Consider the following 18,965-nt stretch of genomic DNA (forward strand, 5'->3'; position numbering starts at 1 on the left):
ACTTGGTATTTTTAGTATTTTTTATTTTAGCCGTTCTTACTGGTTTGAGGTGTTATCTCATTGTGATTTTAATTCGTATTTCCATAGTAATCAGTAATATCGAACATTTTCTTATTCTTATTTCACTTGTATTCTTTGATAAGGTGTCTATTCGGATATTTTGTCCTTTTTTATTTATTTTATTTCTGAATTAAATCCTCACCTGAGGATATGTTTATTGATTTTAGAGAGAGAGGAAGCAGGGCAGGGGGGTGGGAGAGAGAAAGAGACTGGTCCTCCTGTATGCCTTACTACTGGGAATGAAGCCCTCAGCCTTTTGGTGTACGGGGCAATACTCCAACAACTGAACCACCCAGCCAGGGGTATTTCTGAGTTTTGAGAGTTCTGTATATATTGTGGATATGTCCTTAGTTCAGTATATAATTTGCAAATATTTAATCTCTGGTTTCATTCTCTTAATACTGTCTTTCTCAGGGCAGAAGATTTTAATTTCAATAAAGTCACATTGATCTTTTCTGTTTTCTTTTGTGCATCTTGCTTTTGATGTTACTATATAAAAACTGTCATACCCAAGATCACAAAGATTTTCTCTTATGTTTTCTTCTAGAAATGATTCATTTTAAGTTAATTTTGAGGCTACAGTGTGAAATGGAGTTGAGATTCAATTTTTGGTTATGTGTGGATTTCACACTTTCAGTGCCGTTTGTTGGAAAGACTGTCCTTTCTCCATTTAATTACTTTTCTAGTTTTGTAAGAAATCTCCTGAGTCTGTTTATTCATTCCCTGTTCTGTTCCACTCATCTGTGTGTCTGCCCTTCTGCCGGTACCACGCTGTCTTGATCATTGCAGCTTTACAGTAAATGTTGGCATCAAATAATACGAATTCTTCAACTTTATTTTTCTTTTTCAGAATTGCTTCGGCTTTTCTGTTCCTTTACCTTTTTATATAAAAATTTAATTGCTTTTTAAAATCCACTTTCCCACTTCTCTCCCTCCCCCACCTCTGGCAACCATTCATGTTTTCTCTATATTTATAAGCTTGAATCTTTTTTGTTTTATTTATTTATTTATTTTTAGGTTCCAAGTGTAAGAGAGATTATACAATATTTTTATGGCTGGATAATATTCATTCATGTATATACACACACATATATATGTAGAAAAGTCAATTTTCCATGTTTTTGCTATTACCAATAATACTGCAGTGAACATAGGGGTATATGTATATTTTCAAGTTAGTGTTTTTATTTTCTTCAGATAAATACCCAAAAATGGAATTGCTGGGTCATATGGTAGTTCTGTTTTTAATTTTATGAGGAACCTTCATATTGTTTTCCATAGTGTCTTCACCAGTTTATCGTACATTCCCACCAATAGTACACACATATTCATTTATTTAAAGATTTTATTTATTGATATTTAGTGAGAGGGGAAGGGAGACACAAAGAGAGGGAGAGAAACATCAATCAGTTGCCTCTCACGTGCCCCCCAACTGGGGACGTGGTCTGCAGCCCAGGCTTGTGCCCTGACTGGGAATTCAACCTGCACCCTTTTAGTGCATGGGGTGATGCTTCCACCGACTGAGCCACCTGGCCGCTTTTAATAAAATGGTTGATTCCTGGAGCAGATTAACGTTTACATAGGTTATTCATGACTGTCAGAAGCAAAGCTACAGGCAGTGGTTTTCTACAACTAAACGCTAGAGGGGGCTAGCAGGCTTCTTTCACTGTGACTGGGGCCTGGCTCCTCTAGGAGGTAGTCAACGTTGCAGCCCATTGGAATTCATTTGGCCTCAGTGTCTGTTATCCAGGCAGTTGCTTGCCACATACCACCATCAAGACTTGGACCATCTTTTGCTAGCCAGTGCAGTTTAGGACAGGAATCAGAGTTATAATAGACACTGTTGAAGTGCTCTTTAATTTTTATATCTGAATATCTCACTACAGTTTTTCAATAACTAATAATAAAATAGAACAATTATAACAAAACACTGAATAAAAGTTATGTGAATGTGGTCTTATTTTACTGTACTTATGTACAGCATGGATACACTGGACAGAGGGATGATTCACATCCCAGGCAGGGTGGTGTGGGGTGTTGTGATGTTTCATCACATACTCAGAATGGTATGCAATTTAAAACTTATAGATTGGTTATTTCTGGAATATTCCAGTTAATATTTTTGGACTGTGGTTGACTGAGGGTAAGTGAACCACGGAAAGCAAAACTGCAGATAAGGGTCGAGGGTGGGAACGATTGTAATTCAGATACGAGTGCTTAGGGCAAGCGAAGGCACATGAATCTAGATAGAGTGACCAAGACTGAACTTCAGCGGGTTCTGGAGGCTGAACCCAGGAAACTGAATATCGTACCAAGCCCTGTGGAGACTGGGAGAATTATAAGCAGGAAAGTAAGATAACCGGATTTACATCTTACTTAAAATATACTTGTAAGAGTTAGGATAGATTGAGAAAGTGACAGAACTGAAGTGACTTGTAGAAATGGTCAGGAGGGGCAAATATCTTGGGAAAAAACCCAGAGTTGCTAATATTTTTGTGACTTTATATGGACAGTGGGTGAGAGGGAAGAGTCGAAGATGGCCCGCAGGTTTTGGCGCGAGTGTCTGGCTCTTAATAAGGTGAGAAGTGCAGAGAAGAGTGGCTTGTTGGGAGGTGTAGTCAGAGTGCTTTGGAATGTGTGGTGTGTCACATGTGTCGGAGCTGTCTAGATGGCATCTGGTTACAGAGGTCTGGAGCGCAACTCAGCATGAAAACATGAATTCTTCGTTAGAATTTATAGTAGCAGATAAAATTGCGAGTTTTGAATGAGGATGAAAGGTGGCACCATGAAAATGCTACAGAGGCAAGCAGGAAAAAAGAAAACCTAGAAAGAGGTAAAAGAGGAATAGTCAGAAAGATAAGAGAATTGGGAAGTAGTGGTGTTGTGGAAGCCACAAGAATAGATAGTTCTAAGGAGGGAGTGATCAGCAATGCTAGATACACCGACACAGGACAGAGCAAGACGGAGAAACATCCACTAGCATTGTCGATGTGGAGGTCACCCGGCCCTTTAGTGAAACAGTTTTGGTCAGCCTGGGCAGGAGCTAAAAGTGCATTGAGTTGGGAGGTGAAGGGAAGAAAGTAGAGACAATAAAAACAGGCTTGGTTATGAAGTCAGCTGCTCCCCCAACCCCCCCAAAAAGATGAGCCCGCGGTACGGGTGGCTGTACCATTTTACTTGAGTGCTTAGCATCTTGGGTATAGGAGCAGAGGGCTTGCTTAGTTGGTTTGATTCCACGTTGTGTCTTTCAGGGAGCAGCCAAGAATGTTCTTGTTGCTCGAAGTCTTACGATCCCTTTTGTAACTGGGAACAGTTGCAGCAGTTCAGAGCCTGGCAGAATAATGACTGTTTGACAAAGTTCCTCTGGTTTAATTGATTTGTAGCCAAGATATCCATTTATTCAGCTATATCTTTTCTCTATTCCTGCTCTTTCTCTGTTCTGTATTTATATTGTTGGATGATGGTGGTTAAAATAAATACTTTTGTTTTGAGTGAGGATTCATGTTTTCTACCTCAGTTGGGCCTTCAAAACCGCTCGATGACAATCGCTAGTTCCTTCACCTGGTCTCTGCAGCTTGTGGTCCTGTTAACCCTCTTCACACCCACACCTCGCAGATGGTGACTTTACTTCCGCTTCACTGAGAAAACTATCTAAATTGGACTCAGTTCCCTCATGTTGCCTCAAATTTGCTTTTTATTTCCGCTTTGCTATGGTCTCAGTAGAGCATGAGCCCCCTTTGCTGAAACTTTGGACTTCTGTTTCTGTGAGGGTTTTTCCCTTAAGATAACTCAGCCTCTCCACATGCTTGTCTCCTTAGTTGGTAAACATCTCCAGTCTCCTTCCAGAACCTGCCCTTTTGTGCGACACTGGGCTAAACTGGACCCGCAGCCACCGTCAACAGCAAAGGTCATTGTCCAACACAGCCAGCCTACCCTGCATGGCCTTCCAGGAATTCAGTGTACCCTCAGGCCCTGCTTCTTCCTCTGACTCTACCCTGATGCTCCACCTGCGTACTCACAACTTTATCATCTGAACTTTGTGCACCTGTGGCCTGCCACCGTCAGCTCTTTTACCTGGCATGTCACTGTATCTCCCCCTGGCCCAGTCTGTGGCTTTTGGCTCTTTAGGTTTCACAATCCCCAGGACTTACTATCTACTTGTTTCCATCCACCCACATGGTTCAACAGTGCTGTTAGAAGGAGGCCATGGCGCAGTGCCCGATTTGGAGCTGGGGCTGCTGCTGGCGGCATTCCGCCTCTACCACCAGGACGCCCTCCCAGTGCTGCTCAGCTTGCAGTCATGCAGGGAGCCGTTGTCCTCGGAACTCAGTGGAAGGGAACCTTCTTCATGGGCAGCCTAGATGGTTCCTTACACTATGTGGTAAGGAACCAAGGCCACCTCTGTGCCACAAAAGACATCCTATAACTTCATGTCTCACGATGTAACTGCTTTAGTCATATTAACCTGAAATTGCAGTTTGTCTTAAAATTTTTTTAAAAGATTTTATTTATTTATTTTTAGAGAGGAAGGAAGGAGAGAAGGAGAGAAATATCAATGTATGGTTGCCTCTGGTGAATCCCCTGCTGGGAACTGGCCTGCAACCCAGGCATGTGCCCTGACTGGGAATCAAACCATGATCCTGTGGTTCACAGGCCCATGCTCAATCCACTGAGCTACACCAGCCAGGGCTAAAAAAATTTTTTTATTGTTCAATTAGAGTTGTCCACACATTTCCCCCATTACTCTCCCTTGCCCTACCCACCCCCAACCTTTCACATTCAGTCCTCCCACCCTCTACCCCCACCGTTGACTCTGTCCATGGGTCCTCTATACACGTTCCTTGACTTGACCCTTCCCCTTCTTTCCCCCATTACCCACTCCCCTCCGGTCACTGTCACTTTGTTCTTTATTTTCTGAATTTGCAGTTTAGACGTTTGTTGTTGGGTGTCTTCAGGTGCCCAAACTTTCAGGCACTTCTCAGACTTAATAAGGAACCATATAATGGTAGTATCTCAGAGCATTTTGAGGTAGGGCAAGTATACATTCATAATGTGAATGGGGAGGAAGCAGCCCTAAGGATCTTCCTTTAATTCCTCTGGAGTAATACTCTATCATACTGGCCTTTGCTTTTAGTAGTAAGACATCAGATTAGGGTTGGGAGGAACTTTGATCTTCCTCAGAGTTAAAGTTGCCAAATTGTTCTGATTGGTTTTTATTAATATTGTTTAAGTATTTGATTTATATCACTCGTTTTAAACAAAACATATTGGTTGCCTGCCCTTTTTTCCCCATCTTTGGCCCCACATCTTACCGTCAACCCTAGTCTTCCATTCCCTCTCTCCAATCTCCTTTGTATCAATGGTACAGGACAGAAAGCCCGTTAAAGATGAATTTTCTTTTCTCCTTGCACTTCTCTCCATCCGTCATTGTTTAACTAGTCTTTCTAAGGATTCTCTGAGATCCCCTCTATGTTGAAGCGCAGACCTCTTTTTCTTCTGCCTTTGCACCTCAGATAAAAAAAGGAGGGTGCTTTTGGACCCTCCTCATAGGTTGTCTTCCTACAAGACAAACTGTAAACATCTAGGATCCTTAGGGGTGTGAGAGTTTTAAGTGCTTTGTCCTTTTTTTTTTTTTGACAGAGCCGAAAAACTTCAGCTGCTGAATCACAGGCCTATGACTGCTGTTGAGATCCAGCTGGTGAGTGAAGGAGGCCTGGACTTGGTGTGTGCGTGTGTGTGGTGGGGTGGTGGTGTCTGGGTTTGACATGCAGAAAGGGCGGTGTACAGACTGACAACAGACCAGCCAGGGACTGACACCCCCTGAAAAGACAGTCAGATCACTCCATTTTGTAAGTTAAAGGAAGCCTCACCAATGTGACCCAGTTAGTATGGACTTAGGTAAAGTAGAAGACTGGAGGAAATTTAATTCCTTCTATAAGGTTTAGGCCTACGGTTTGGTGGCTCTTTGTCTCACCTAATGTCCTACGCAATCCTGGCCATTGCTTCCCTGTAGGGTTATTGCCAACCCAGATATTGCTTAAATACATTACACTCAACATGACTTTGGTGGAATTCACCTCCCCTCACTCCTGCCCTTTGACTTACTCTTCTGGAATTTTTTCGTGTTGTTGTTAATGGAGCACCATTAACAACTTTCCTCCATGCTCTCTTTCTCCTTCACCCTCCTGGCCCAGTCTCCTAAGCTGGAACCTGGAAGTCATTCTCTTCCTTCTACCTCATATTCGGTTAGTGCCCAGGTTCTGGTGCTCCTGTCTCCTCTTAGTCTTCCTTCCCCTCTGCACTGCATCACTCCGGTCATCGCTCCTCACCTCTGCCCATGAATTATCCTCTCACCGTTCTCCGTGCCTCCAGCCTGTATCCCTCCAGTCCGTCGTCTACACCACCATCAGAGTTCACTTTCTACAACCACGTAATTGTTTACTTCTCTGCGTAAAACCATTCGGAGGCACCCCATCACTTGGACAGTCTAGCTTGCAGTCACAGTATAAAGCTTCAGAATTGTGGGAGGCCGGTGGAGTAGAAAGTTGAGAAATGCTCCCTCTGTTCCTACTTTGTTGAGTACCTTTATCATAAATGGGTGTTGTACCTTATCAAAAGCTTTTTCCACATCTGTTGGTATGATCATGTGGTTTTGTCTTTGCTTTTGTTTATGTGATGTATTACATTTACTGATTTGTGGATATTGAACCGTCCTTGCATCCCTGGGATGAATCCCACTTTGCCGTGGTGTATGATCTTTCTGATGTATTGTTGGGTGCGATTTGCCAGTATTTTGTTGAGGATTTTAACGTCTATGTTCATCAGTGATATTGGCCTGAAGTTTTCTTTCTTTGTTGTGTCTCTATCTGGTTTTGGAATTAGAATGATGCTGGCTTCATAAAAAGAGTTTGAGAGTTTTCCATCATTTTGGATTTTTTGGAATAGTCTGTGAAGAATAGGGGTTAGCTCTTCCTTAAATGCTTTGTAGAATTCTCCTGTGAAACCATCAAGTTGGACCCAAGAAGGAACACACCAAGGTACATCATAATTACATTAGCCAAGATTAAAATGAAGGAGAGAATCCTAGAAGCAGCAAGGGATAAGGGGACAGTCACCTACAAAGGCGTTCCCATCAGACTGTCAGCTGATTTCTCAAAAGAGACCTTACAGGCAAGAAGGAGCTGGAAAGAAGTATTCCAAGTCATGAAATCCAAAGACCTACATCCAAGATTGCTTTATCCAGTAAAGCTTTCATTTAGAATGGAAGGGCAGATAAAGTGCTTCTCAGATAAGGTCAAATTCAAGGAGTTCATCATCACCAAGCCCTTATTATATGAAATGTTAAAGGGACATTTCTAAGAAAAAGAAGATAAAAAATATGAACAGTGAAAGGACAGCAAACTCACAGTTATTAACAACCACACCTAAAACAAAAGCAAACCAAGAGGACAGCTAGATCAGGAGTAGAACCATGGAAATGAAGAACACATGGAGGGTTAGCAACAGGGGAGTGGGAGGGGGAGAAGGGGGGAGAAGGTACAGAAAATAGCATAGACAGTAGGTAGAAAATAGGGGGGAGGGCAAGAATAGTGGGGGAAATATAGAATCTAAAGACCTTGAGACACGTGGTCATAAACTAAAGGGGAGGAATGGTGGGGGAGGGGGTGTACCGGGTGGAGGGGAATGAAGGGGGGGAATAGAACAAAAACTGTAATGGTATAATCAATAAAATACATTTAAAAAAAAGAAAGTTGAGATGGTATAAGGAGAATGTGAAATGAGGTCCTGTGATACAAACCAAGTGGTTGCTGTGTGGGCATGCTGCAGTAGACCCTTTGGTTGTACAGAGCAAAGAGCATGAATAAGCTAGAAACATTAGGCAGGCCATTTAACTGCCAATAAAAAAACTTTGGCTACGTGGCTGGTGTGGCTCAGTGGACTGAGTGCCTGCCTGCGAACTGAGGGATCACCAGTTCAGTCTCTGGTCAGGGCACATGCCTGGGTTGTGGGTCAGGTCCCCAGTTGGGGGCATGCGAAGGGTGACGATCAGTGTATCTCTTGCATACTAATGTTTCTTTCTCCCTCCCTTCCCCTCTCTCTACAAGTAAAAACCAACAGCTTTGGCTGGAGAATTAGTAAAATGAGGATAAAACTGTTTCCAAAGTCAGTTCCAGAAGTATTTAACTCTTTCCTTCAGAAAGGTGTGGAAGAAAATGGCCAAAAATATCTGTGATCTTTAGAGTTGTTTAAAAACAACCAACCAACCAAACAAACAAACGAAAAACCTCTTTAAAGGGCTTTTAATTTCTGACTAAAATGTATTGTCTTAGTGATTTTATTTCTGCTCTTCAAAATGTAATAAATTAAGTTAGAAAAATTTCTTCCACAAATGGTGCCTTTCTGGGTAACTGGCCTTTAGGATACATAAAGATTCTTTTTGGGACCCTCTTTATTCTTATGCTTTTGACTGTATTGGAGACTCAACTTAGAGAGGAGAAAAAACAAACAAAACGGCAAGAAACTAATTCCTTTCCCTCTGGGTTAAAGATCCCATGTCCTGCCTCCTACAACTTTAATCAGAAACATATGTTATTCATGGCTTCATGACAGATGGAGAAGAGATGGGGAGGATTAGTGCGACTTCATCCCAGAGCCTGTAGAAAGCTCTTTGGTTACTTGGTAAGATTAGCTGCTGTTCAGAGTGCCTACTGTATGCCAGACGTGGTGCTAGGGCCTTTGTGTGTGTCACCTTGACGGCCTCACGTAGTCTTGGCTAGTGAGTGGCTGGTTTGGGTCTGTGTGATTTGAAGGTCTCACTGTGTTCCTCCAAACCATGTGCTGTTGCAGAGAGACTTGTGTGGATGCCCTTGGACTCTTTATTCTCTTTTCCTTTCCTTGGTAAAAAATTGTGTATGTTCTTTCCCAGTAGTTGGACCACTTCTTAGCTAGATTTCTCCCAGCCTAGTATTTGGCAGTAAAAGATAGCAAATTATTTACCAAGGCTTGTAGCAATATCTCTTCTCACCAGAGTGGGATAAGAAATTAGGTTTTCACATAGAATGGAAACTGCAAAGTACTTGAGAATTTTCCCATGTTAACCTCACAGTCTTTTGTGCCCCGGGTCCAGAAGTAACCCTGCTTCTACCATTTGTTAGTAGTCAGTTTTTGAGGCTGAAGCCTCTCTTTCTCAGGTATACCTCAGCCATGATTTGTTGTGATCCTCAGATCCACAGCCTGCCGTCTGGGCAGAATGAGGAAACCCCCAGCTTCTGGGACTCTGCCATCCCCTCTTGAGCCTTCTGGTCTGAAGATAGGACAGTGAACCCCATGGCCTCACAGGCCACTCTGCTGAACACTACCGTCTATGCCTTTTATAATTTAGTGATAAAAATGTCTTGAATTATATAGTTTTATGACTTATAAAACACTGTAATGTATGTTTTCATTTGGTCCTGACCACATTACTTTCATTTTATGTTGGGGATAATTGAAATTTGCAGAGATTAAGTGAACCGTTCCAGGTCAGATAGCTGAAAGTGTCAGTGATTGTTAGATTTTGAGATATTTGAGGAAAGTAGGAGGTTAGGCCTGGCAGCTTAAAATGAGAAGCAACCATTTTTGTAGTTCATCTGCTGAGTTTGACAGCACCTGGTCAAAGATCGATGTAATCTTAGAAATTAGATGTAGATAATTAGAAACATTTATCATTTATGGTGACCCATCTGCAAATACTTTGGATTTTTAAATTTCATTTGCCTTTATATTCTGAAAAACTTGAAACCTTTGGTATCAGAATGTTGAGATGGTACTTTGCATTTCTTTATTTTGGCTCTGTTTCTTTTTTTAAATGTATTTTATTGATTATGCCATTACAGTTATCTTATTTCCCCCCTTCATTCCCCTCCACCCCGCACACCCTCTCCCACCCACATTCCCCCCCTTTAGTTCATGTCCATGTGTCGTAAGTTCTTTAGCTTCTACATTTCCCATACTATTCTTGCCCTCCCCCTGTCTATTTTCTCCCCACCTTCTATGCTACATATTCACTGCCTTTCCCCACCCCCTCTCCTCCTCCCACTCCCGTGTTGCTAACCCTCTATGTGATCTCCATTTCTCTGGTTCCACTCCTGTTCTAGTTGTTTGCTTAGTTTGCTTTTGTTTTAGGTGTGGTTGTTAGGATTTGTGAGTTTGCTATCCTTTCACTGTTCATATTTTTTATCTTCTTTTTCTTAGATAAGTCCCTTTAACATTTCACATAATAAGGGCTTGGTGATGATGAACTCCTTGAATTTGACCTTATCTGAGAAGCACTTTATCTGCCCTTCCATTCTAAATGAGAGCTTTGCTGGATAGAGCAGTCTTGGATGTAGGTCTTTGGATTTCATGACTTGGAATACTTCTTTCCAGCTCCTTCTTGCCTGTAAGGTCTCTTTTGAGAAATCAGCTGACAGTCTGATGGGAACTCCTTTGTAGGTGACTGTCCCCTTATCTCTTGCTACTTCTAGGATTCTCTCCTTCATTTTAATCTTGGCTAATGTAATTATGGTGTGCCTTGGTGTGTTCTTTTTCAGGTGCAACTTCTTTGGGACTCTCTGAGCTTCCTGGATTTCCTGGAAGTCTATTTCCTTTGCCAGATTGGGAAAGTTCTCCTTTTTTTTAAAAAATATTTTATTTATTTATTTTTAGAGGGGAAGGGAAGGAGAGAGGAAGAGAAACATCAATGTATGGTTGCTTCTCGTGCATCCCCTGCTGGGAACTGGCCCCTGCCAGGAACTGGCCAGCAACCCAGGCATGAGCCCTGACTGGGAATCGAACCGCGATCTTCTGATTCGCAGGCCTGCACTCAATCTACTAAGCTACACTAGCCAGGGTGGGAAGTTCTCCTTTATTATTTGTTCAAATAAGTTTTCCACTTGTTGCTCTTTTCCTTCCCCTTCTGGTATCCCTATAATTCGGATGTTGGAACGTTTAAAGATGTCTTGGAGGTTCCTAAGCCTCTCCTCATTTTTTTGAATTATTGTTTCTTCATTCTTTTCTGTTTGGTCATGTTTTTCTTCCTTCTGGTCCACTCCCTTGATTTGAGTCCCAGTTTCCTTTCTATCACTTTTGGTTTTCTGTGCATTTCCCTTCATTTCAGTTAGTTTAGCCTTCATATGTTCCTCTAATTTGTGACTAAAATCAACCAGTTCTGTGAACATCCTGATCACCAGTGTTTTGAACTGTGCATCTGATAGGTTGGCTATCTCTTGGTTACTTAGAATTATTGGCTCTGGGGCTTTGAGGTGTTCTTCTTGAGTCATAATCTTTTGGTCTGTTGGCGCCTGTTAGGTATGACGGGTGGAGCCTTAGGTGTTCACTAGGGTGGGGCGACCCAGTGGGTGGGTTTTGATGCTGTATGTGGGGGTGGGGTCAGAGAAGGACCATAGCCTTTGTTCTGCTCTCTCTCAGATTTTGGTCCCCTCTGCTGCTTCCTGCAAGCAAACCTGGCCACCCTGGTGCCCGCTCCCGGGTGTGTGGGCCTGTGCACCCTCCAGCACCCTGTGGGTCTCTCCAACAAACTCTGTGAGCCTGGGAGCCTCTCCCAGCACCTCGACCCCCGGCAGTTTTTCCAATTGGTGCTTTTAGGCTCTAATTCTCATTGCTGGGGCCCTGGTTTGCACGGTCTGTCTCACTGCTCGCTCCTTCGCTTGGTTTATCTGTGTGCGAATGTGTGACCGCGGTCAGCCAGCCACCTTGTGCCCTCATTGGGTCTGCCCATTGCCACCCCACACCTGGGATCTGCCAACTGCCGCTTGCGAGCCTGGGTTGGTCTGGCCACTTTTTTCTGCGTGACCCCGCTCCACCAGCTGCTGACTCCGCCCCTCTTACCAGTCTGGCTGAATGGTTTGTTGTTGTTGGACTTCCGTGCAGGTCAATTTTCTGTGTTTTGGCAGCGTTTTTGTTACTAAAACTTTGTTGTCTTTAAACTTGGTTGTGCGAGGAGGCACAGTGTTTCCACCTACGCCTCCATCTTGGCCCGGCTGGCTCTGTTTCTCACGTGTTGGGAAGAAATGGTGAATAATATAGTTACTCTTGATTACCATAGTGATCTAAGATGGGTTAGTATGTTTTTGATTTCTGAAATTTTTTTTTGTATATATTTCATTTTCCTTATGTGGCTTGGGTTTTCTTTCCGTGACTGGGAATCTTGGGTTGAAAAGTTCCTGACTACAATTATCCCTGAGAGTTCTGTGCTAATCAGAGCTGCTCTTGGAGAATTTGGCAGAATAGAAAGCTCTTCAGCCCTCTGCCACGATCACAGTTTACTAACACCTAATCCTAGTGTTGCATCTGCCACACTCAGAGATTGGGAGGCAAGAAGGTGGCCTGTTGAAGTTCTCTCTGTGTGTTTTTCTACAAAGAAAGGCCTCTTGGAGGTCGTGTAACCCAGCTCTTTTAAACCAGCGGACTCAGTCTGCCCTGTGCCTCTCAGAGAGAGGAAGAGATAGAAACTTCCCCGTGGTGGATGGCATGATGTTCTAGAAGAGCTGGGATGCAAAGTCGAAAGACCTTGCCCCTGCCTGCTCTGGGACCCAGCTTAAGTTTCTTTATAACGCTGACCCTCCACTTATCTGCACATCGTCCATCTCGACTATGGGCGGCGTCCTGGAGAAGCTCTGGCAGCAGTGATTCCGGGAAAGCCCCCCGTAAACTAGAGCACGTTACAAATCCTGGTGAGGGGTCGTCACTGCGGGAACACTAGTCCAGATCTCCTTCACCCTCTTTCCTGAGGCAGGAAACAGTTTGTCAGCAACTGCATACACCGCTTATTCATAAACTGGGAGAGACATTCTTCTCTCAGATGGAGGTCATCCTTTCTCAGGGTCAGATCAGATTGGTTACATCCCTTCTTCCTCCTCCTTCGTTCTTGGGAGGGAGTCTGTGTTAGATCACTGCCTTTTACAGGCCCCGATTTCACGTGTCTGGTTTTAAAATGGGCTTTGGGTAATTTTTTCTTTCTTTTTCGGTAGAGAAGTTACACTTTATTGAGCCTTTGAATCTTTAGAAAATGGACATTTTATTTCACAGCATGATGGGAAGTAGCTTCATTGGTTCACTCAGGATCTTCCTCGTCCAGGAACACCCAGGGTTACTCTCCAGTTGTGGCAACATCGTTGTGCTGACAAATGAAGAGACCAATGTTTTGTCCAGGGTTTGCAGTATGGTCTTGGCTGTATCTTCTGACTTCTTTAGTTTGTATACTGTTATTTGTAAAGTGAGGCAGTAGACTAATTGCATTTCAGGATTCTTAAGCCTAGCTTGTCATCTTCACTTAAATCTGCCAAGATTTCTTTCTAGAATTCCTTTTGGTGTTAGTTGCCAGATGTCAGAGGTTGCTGTGGGAAGTGCCATAGAATAGGATGCTTGACACCTGTAGCTGAAAAAGCTGTTTGTAATTGTGCACACGCGAAGTGAATCTGGTTAAACAGCTTGGCTGCCTGTGTACTTCTGAAAGGAGGGCTGACGTATCTGTGTTCACTAACATATTGAGAATTAGAGGTGAAGCTTAGAAAACTGGCTTGTGGTTGTGGCTGTCGGCTGTGTGTTCGGATTCCCAGGACCATGTTGAAAACCAGGCTTTAAGGAGACCTTTGATGAGGCGAGTGTGATTGCTTTCCAGCTGTCACTCACGACTCCTGTTCTGTGTTCTCAGGAGGCGACTAAGGCCAAGTGGTGTGTGTTAGAATTGGGTCAGCCTGACTTGGAATTCTAGTTTTGCCCCTTTGCCAGGATTGTTGTGAGGATAAAAGAAGTAGTGGATATGAACTGTAAGGCGAAGTAAGCTCCCTAAAGAGCTGTTAGTGGTGGGGTTAATGAGGATTGGAAAAAATATATAAACCACTTGGCACGTAGTGGGCAGTCATCAGATAAGTTGTTGATATATTTTATAAGTTACAGATGAACTTGTTGTGAAATACACAGTATGTAAAGCATCATTTCACTCCCCAGAGGTGTTTTCTTTGCATATACAGTATATTCACATGTGTATATAGGGATAGAACTGTTAGGGTGTTCTTTTTCTTTAAAGAAAAATGCTAACCTGCAACTCTATCATTTTCCTGACCTATTTTGAGCAGTTGCAGACTTCAGTTATCCTGAAATTTGAGCTAGCTACTCCCTCTTCTGAAGCAAAGATGGGGAGGACCTAGTGACATGCCGTGGCTCAGGAACCAGGCCCTGAGCTGTGTGCTGAGAGGCTGGGCCGGGACTGGGACCAACATGGGGGGTGCCCAGCCTGGGAGGCTCATTCGTAACCCCTGGAGGCTTTCCTTTCCTCCGGCAGATGGTGGAAGAGAGTGAAGAACGGCTCACGGAGGAACAGATCGAAGCGCTCCTCCACACTGTCACAAGCATCCTGCCTGCAGGGCCAGACGCAGAGCAGCAGAAAAATACCAACCATGATGTGACAATGGATGAAGAGGACTCAGCATAGGAGGGTACAGCTGGCCCGAGCATCTCACGAAGTTAAAAGGCCCAGCAGCTGTTTTTCAGACGTAGAAGATTGTTTAGTTTCACCCTCTCCCCCAACAGACCTGATTTCATGATTAGTTGGGTAAATCATAAAAAAAAATAAGCCTTTCTCAAAAATAAGCTAAAAAGAAATATTTAGTCCCCGGGAGAAGAAACACAGTGAAGACAGGCTGAGGTTGTCAGGGCAGAGCTAAAGGAGGAGAGTCAAAGAGGACAATGGCTAGGGAGCCCTCCGCGGTAAAAATATTTCTTCTCTGGCCTTTGCCACAACTGTGGGGGAGTCTTTTATACACAGCTAGTAACACACTTGCATTGCCTTTGATGGGCTGTGTCCTACTAATTAGTTCATCTCCTTCCCTAGGAACTTCCCAAGCAGGGGTGTAACAGGGTACAGCCAAAATGGGGACCCCAGATACGGATTTGGAATGGGGCCCAGGACTCAAGGTGTCCAGAAAATATTAGAATGTCCTCACTCCCTCACCCCCAACAGGTGTGAGTTGGGGGAAAGGGACACATGGAGCAGGGCCATTGAGAGCTGTTTCGTATAGCAACAGCTTTGCAGCTAACCTCTGGAATGGTCATTTAATATATCTGTAACCTTTAACTGGTTTCATAGCTATGTTAAATAGCTGTGGCCATGCTTTGAGCCAGGGGGATGGAAGTAACTTCCACCCAAATGTAACTGGGGGGCAGTTCCCCCGAGTTACAGTGCCTGCCTCAGAGCTTGGACAAAATTGGCTCCACAACATGGGGCCATACCTGCCCAGACTCACAATGGCAGCCCAGTAACGCTGGAAGGATACTGGAGTGCTGGCAACTGTAGCTGATTGTGGGAGGAGCCAGAAATGGGGCTGCAGAGGAGGATTAGCGTGGGGGATTTAAACCCAGACTCAGCAGCCATGTGAGAGAGAGAGCCACGCAGCTTTGGCAGAATGAAGACCGCCCCACCCCCACCCCCTCCGCCCCACAGCCATGTGAGAGGGAGAGCGCCATGTGCTTCTGGCAGAGTGGGAACCCCTGCAGCCATGTGGGAGAATACTATGTAGTTTTGCCAGAGTGAGGACCTTCCCTCCCCACAGCTTAGGTGAAGAGAGAGCCACGTGGTTTTGCCAGAGTGCGGACGCCCGCGGCCATGTGAGTGGGGGAGGATCCTGTGCCTATGGCAGTGCAGAGAGAGAGAGTCACATGCTTTCAGCCAGAGTGGGGGCCCCTGCAGCTTTGGTAGAAGAGGACCACACGGCTTTGGGGTGTTCCCTTTGGTAGCGTGGCCTGGGAAGTAGGAGAGCGTTTGCCTGGAAGAAGAGTGGAAGAACTCTTGCCAATAGACCGTGAGAAGGTGCCACATGGCTATGGATTAATGAGAGATATTGCCTGCATGGCGACATAGCTGTTGCTGCCAGCGGCCCGAAATACGGACGTTGGCTTCTTTTCTGGAGTTACAGTACCCCAAATTAGGACCAGGGATAAGGAAGCACTGTGGGTGTTTGTGGGTATCCAAAAGGACTTTGACATTTTTATGGGGACATTGGGTCACTACTTTAAGTCTGTATAGCTTTAAATAAACATTTCCTTTCCTTTTCACAAATCTCTGGCATTGAGAGAAGTCTTTCCTCTGGCGGCGGACATAATGAACCTGTGTGTGTGTGTGTGTTCGGTAACAGTTTTTGGTGTCCATGGGTGGGCCAAATAATTGCCCCCCCTTGGACCTCTGCCCCTGGGTAACAGGGGCAGAGTGCTGTTGGGATGAGAAGTGAATTAGGAGAATGCAGCGAGCTGGGTATAGAAACTCCCTGAGCAGCTCCAGTGTAAGTGAGCCACCGAACTTGGCTCACCTTAAAGGAACCTTTTCCTCAAACACAGCAGAGGTAAGACAAGAACAGGTCTGGCCAACTATCCTCAGGTCTAAAGGCCCTTTTCCTGTAATGGCACGGGCTTTATCTACAAGTTCACGGTTTAGTCGTCAGTGTCTGGGCACAGCTCATTCCAGTCGAAAAGAGGCACTTCAAACTGAATGACTGGCAGTGGAAGTGCAATGTGGCCTTTCTGACTACCCTCGGTTTCTTGCCCTGGGCAGGCGCCTCTTGTTAAGACTTTGTGAGCCTCATTTGCATAAAGAATAAATTATTTAAGTCTTTAAAAAGGGCATAATTATGTACCTTTTTCATAGATTATATGTAAGAACTAGAGGTTGATTAAAAAGAATTTGAATTAGTTGGCTGTTGCAGACTTGTTTTTTTTTTAGTTTAAAATATTAAGATAATTACTGTGTGAAGAGCTTGTTAATATTAAGCTTTGGAGAGTGTGGTAGCCCCAGATACGTGGTTGCCTTTGGTCCTAGAAATATTAAAAAAAGTCTTAACTTCTCACATTCACTTGGCACCCTATTTGAGGAAGAAAATGCCCGTAGACATTAATTTTCCAAATTGGCACTTGCCTTGTTGTAAGTTTATATATTTCAGTGCTGCTATTAGTTGGATTACTTCCTACTCCCTTGTCACTTCCAGGTTTTCATTTCCTTTACCTCCTCCCCTCTCCCAGTTGTAATGATGTCAGTCTTAACCTTATCATCTGAGGATCCAGGGAAATCTGCTTACAGGCAACATTGAAATTACAAGTCATTTATTTTGAAATCTTTCTGCAGTAGAAGGAATTTTACCAAGGGCTGTTGATTTATTTATTAGTTAAGGCATACATATGCCCATGTATTATCATTTCATCTCAACCCTGAGTGTGTTAGATTTTTTTACTTGAAGGATTTAGGGCTTAATCTATTTAATAATAAATTGTTTCCAGTTGACTGCCAACTTGTATTATTTTTGTAAATCTTTGAAGAGTTTGCTTTTCTATGGATAGAAACCAAGTGAAATCTGACTTAAAGTGTAAAATGTGATTTTTAAAAAGTTCAGTCTACTTAGATCTAAATTCTGCGTTGCAATTCGGGGAGATTTTTAGTTTTTATATTCAGGATCTGGATGTAGCCTCATTTTCTGATTAAACCACACAGGGTTTGGAATGCTCATCTTTCATCAGAAACATTTTGTGTAATAGTCCTGTTGCCTTAGCAATAAACATTCTAGACGTGAGAAGTCATGATTTACACAAAGAACTCAGGAGTTTTTAATTTTATACCTTCTGTATGGTTTCAGTTTTTGACTATGTGATTGTTTTATTTAAAAAGAAAAGTATTGTTACCAAACAGCCATTGGGGTCCCACTGCCCTTCACCACCCTGTAGGCGAAATCCCAGAGGCAAAGGTTTGGTGATGAAGGAGAGGAGTCTTGATTCAAAAGCTTCACAGTTTTGGGAGAGCAGCTTTCCACATGCGTTAGTCACTTAGGCCTATCAATTAAGGCTAAACTCGTTAACACCTGACTTCGCCTATCATTTCCCCCTGTTAGTTTTGATTATCTTATTTCTATAGGGTTAGTTTACAAACTAAAACAACATAAGATACAAAAGCTACAGGATTTTGGAAGAATGGCAGGTTTCTGCCACAGAGGTCGTCCTCTCTAGACCACTCACTCAAAGAATAACCCTGCCACCCTCTGCCAGGCCAGCAGGAACCTGTGCCCAGGTTCCTTCCCATCCAAAATACTGTCCACTGGGAAATGCGGGCAGCTGCAGCACGATCACCCAGGCATCTTGGAGGAACAGAGCCAACCAGAAGCCCGGAGAGAGCCCTTTTATTTCACATCTGGCCCATAATTCCATGCACTCTGGAGGCTTTCAGCTTGTCAGCCAATCCTTGACTGTTTACCATGGCCTCTGACGACCTCCTCCTGCAGCCCTCCCTACATCTCCCCAGTGGTCTGGTCAGCTCTCTCTGTATCAGTATGTCCATCTACATGCTGTTCTTGGCCTCTGGAAGAGTTATTGAATGTGTAGTTAACAGTTAAATTTTATCCCAAACATGGAGGCTGAAGCCCAGTTCGGTCACTGGAGGAGAGGCCACACTGAGGGAACCTGAGGCAGGCTCTGCAGCATGGCAAGAAAAAAGTCTCGAGGTGTCCTCATTCATCGCCAGAGCCAGAAAATGGGAAAGGGAGCAGGGAGGACAGTCAGCAAATAGATCTGAGGTCCGAAACCAACAATGACTGCTCATATTCCTGAATGTGAGACAGGATAGTAAGAAGCTAGGAGAATTCTTAGGCAAGTGAAATGGGGGAAACAGACAAAATGAATCAAGGTCAAACAGTTCAAGCAATTTGCAGCCGAAGTGGTGAATTGAAGACCTTATCTTCTTTAACCAAGGACACTTGGGAGCAAATGGTGTACACCTCTCCTCCACATAGCCTCCCTGACGATGAACCACGGGTGACCCGGGAAGAGAGGAATGCTAACGCAAATGGAGTGATGACACCAGAACTAAGGGAGCCAGTTTGGAAAGAAGCCGT

The 18,965-nt window shown here is 43.9% G+C and overlaps 1 protein-coding gene and 1 long non-coding RNA gene across 4 annotated transcripts in view; one reads left to right on the top strand and one right to left on the bottom strand.

Annotated features, from left to right (window-relative positions):
* The window catches only part of CRCP (CGRP receptor component), a 38,823-nt gene extending 24,135 nt beyond the window's left edge, over window positions 1-14,688 (top strand). For all 3 annotated transcript variants that reach the window (XM_037041710.1, XM_037041711.1, XM_037041709.1), the window contains 2 exons: window positions 5,701-5,758; window positions 14,384-14,688. In XM_037041710.1, the coding sequence (XP_036897605.1) occupies window positions 5,701-5,758; window positions 14,384-14,533 (208 nt within the window). In that variant the 3' untranslated portion in view covers window positions 14,534-14,688. The remainder of the gene's footprint in view (window positions 1-5,700; window positions 5,759-14,383) is intronic.
* LOC118984008 (uncharacterized) lies at window positions 9,823-12,262 on the bottom strand. The gene is made up of 3 exons (XR_005065846.1): window positions 12,098-12,262; window positions 10,356-10,360; window positions 9,823-9,897 (listed from the first exon to the last, which is right to left on the bottom strand). It is a non-coding gene; the product is annotated as an uncharacterized LOC118984008 (long non-coding RNA).
* Window positions 14,689-18,965: the final 4,277 nt, after the last annotated feature.

This window comes from Sturnira hondurensis, unplaced genomic scaffold, assembly GCF_014824575.4.
Source record: "Sturnira hondurensis isolate 20B ecotype Veracruz unplaced genomic scaffold, ASM1482457v3 Scaffold0003166, whole genome shotgun sequence".
Taxonomy (NCBI): domain Eukaryota; kingdom Metazoa; phylum Chordata; class Mammalia; order Chiroptera; family Phyllostomidae; genus Sturnira; species Sturnira hondurensis.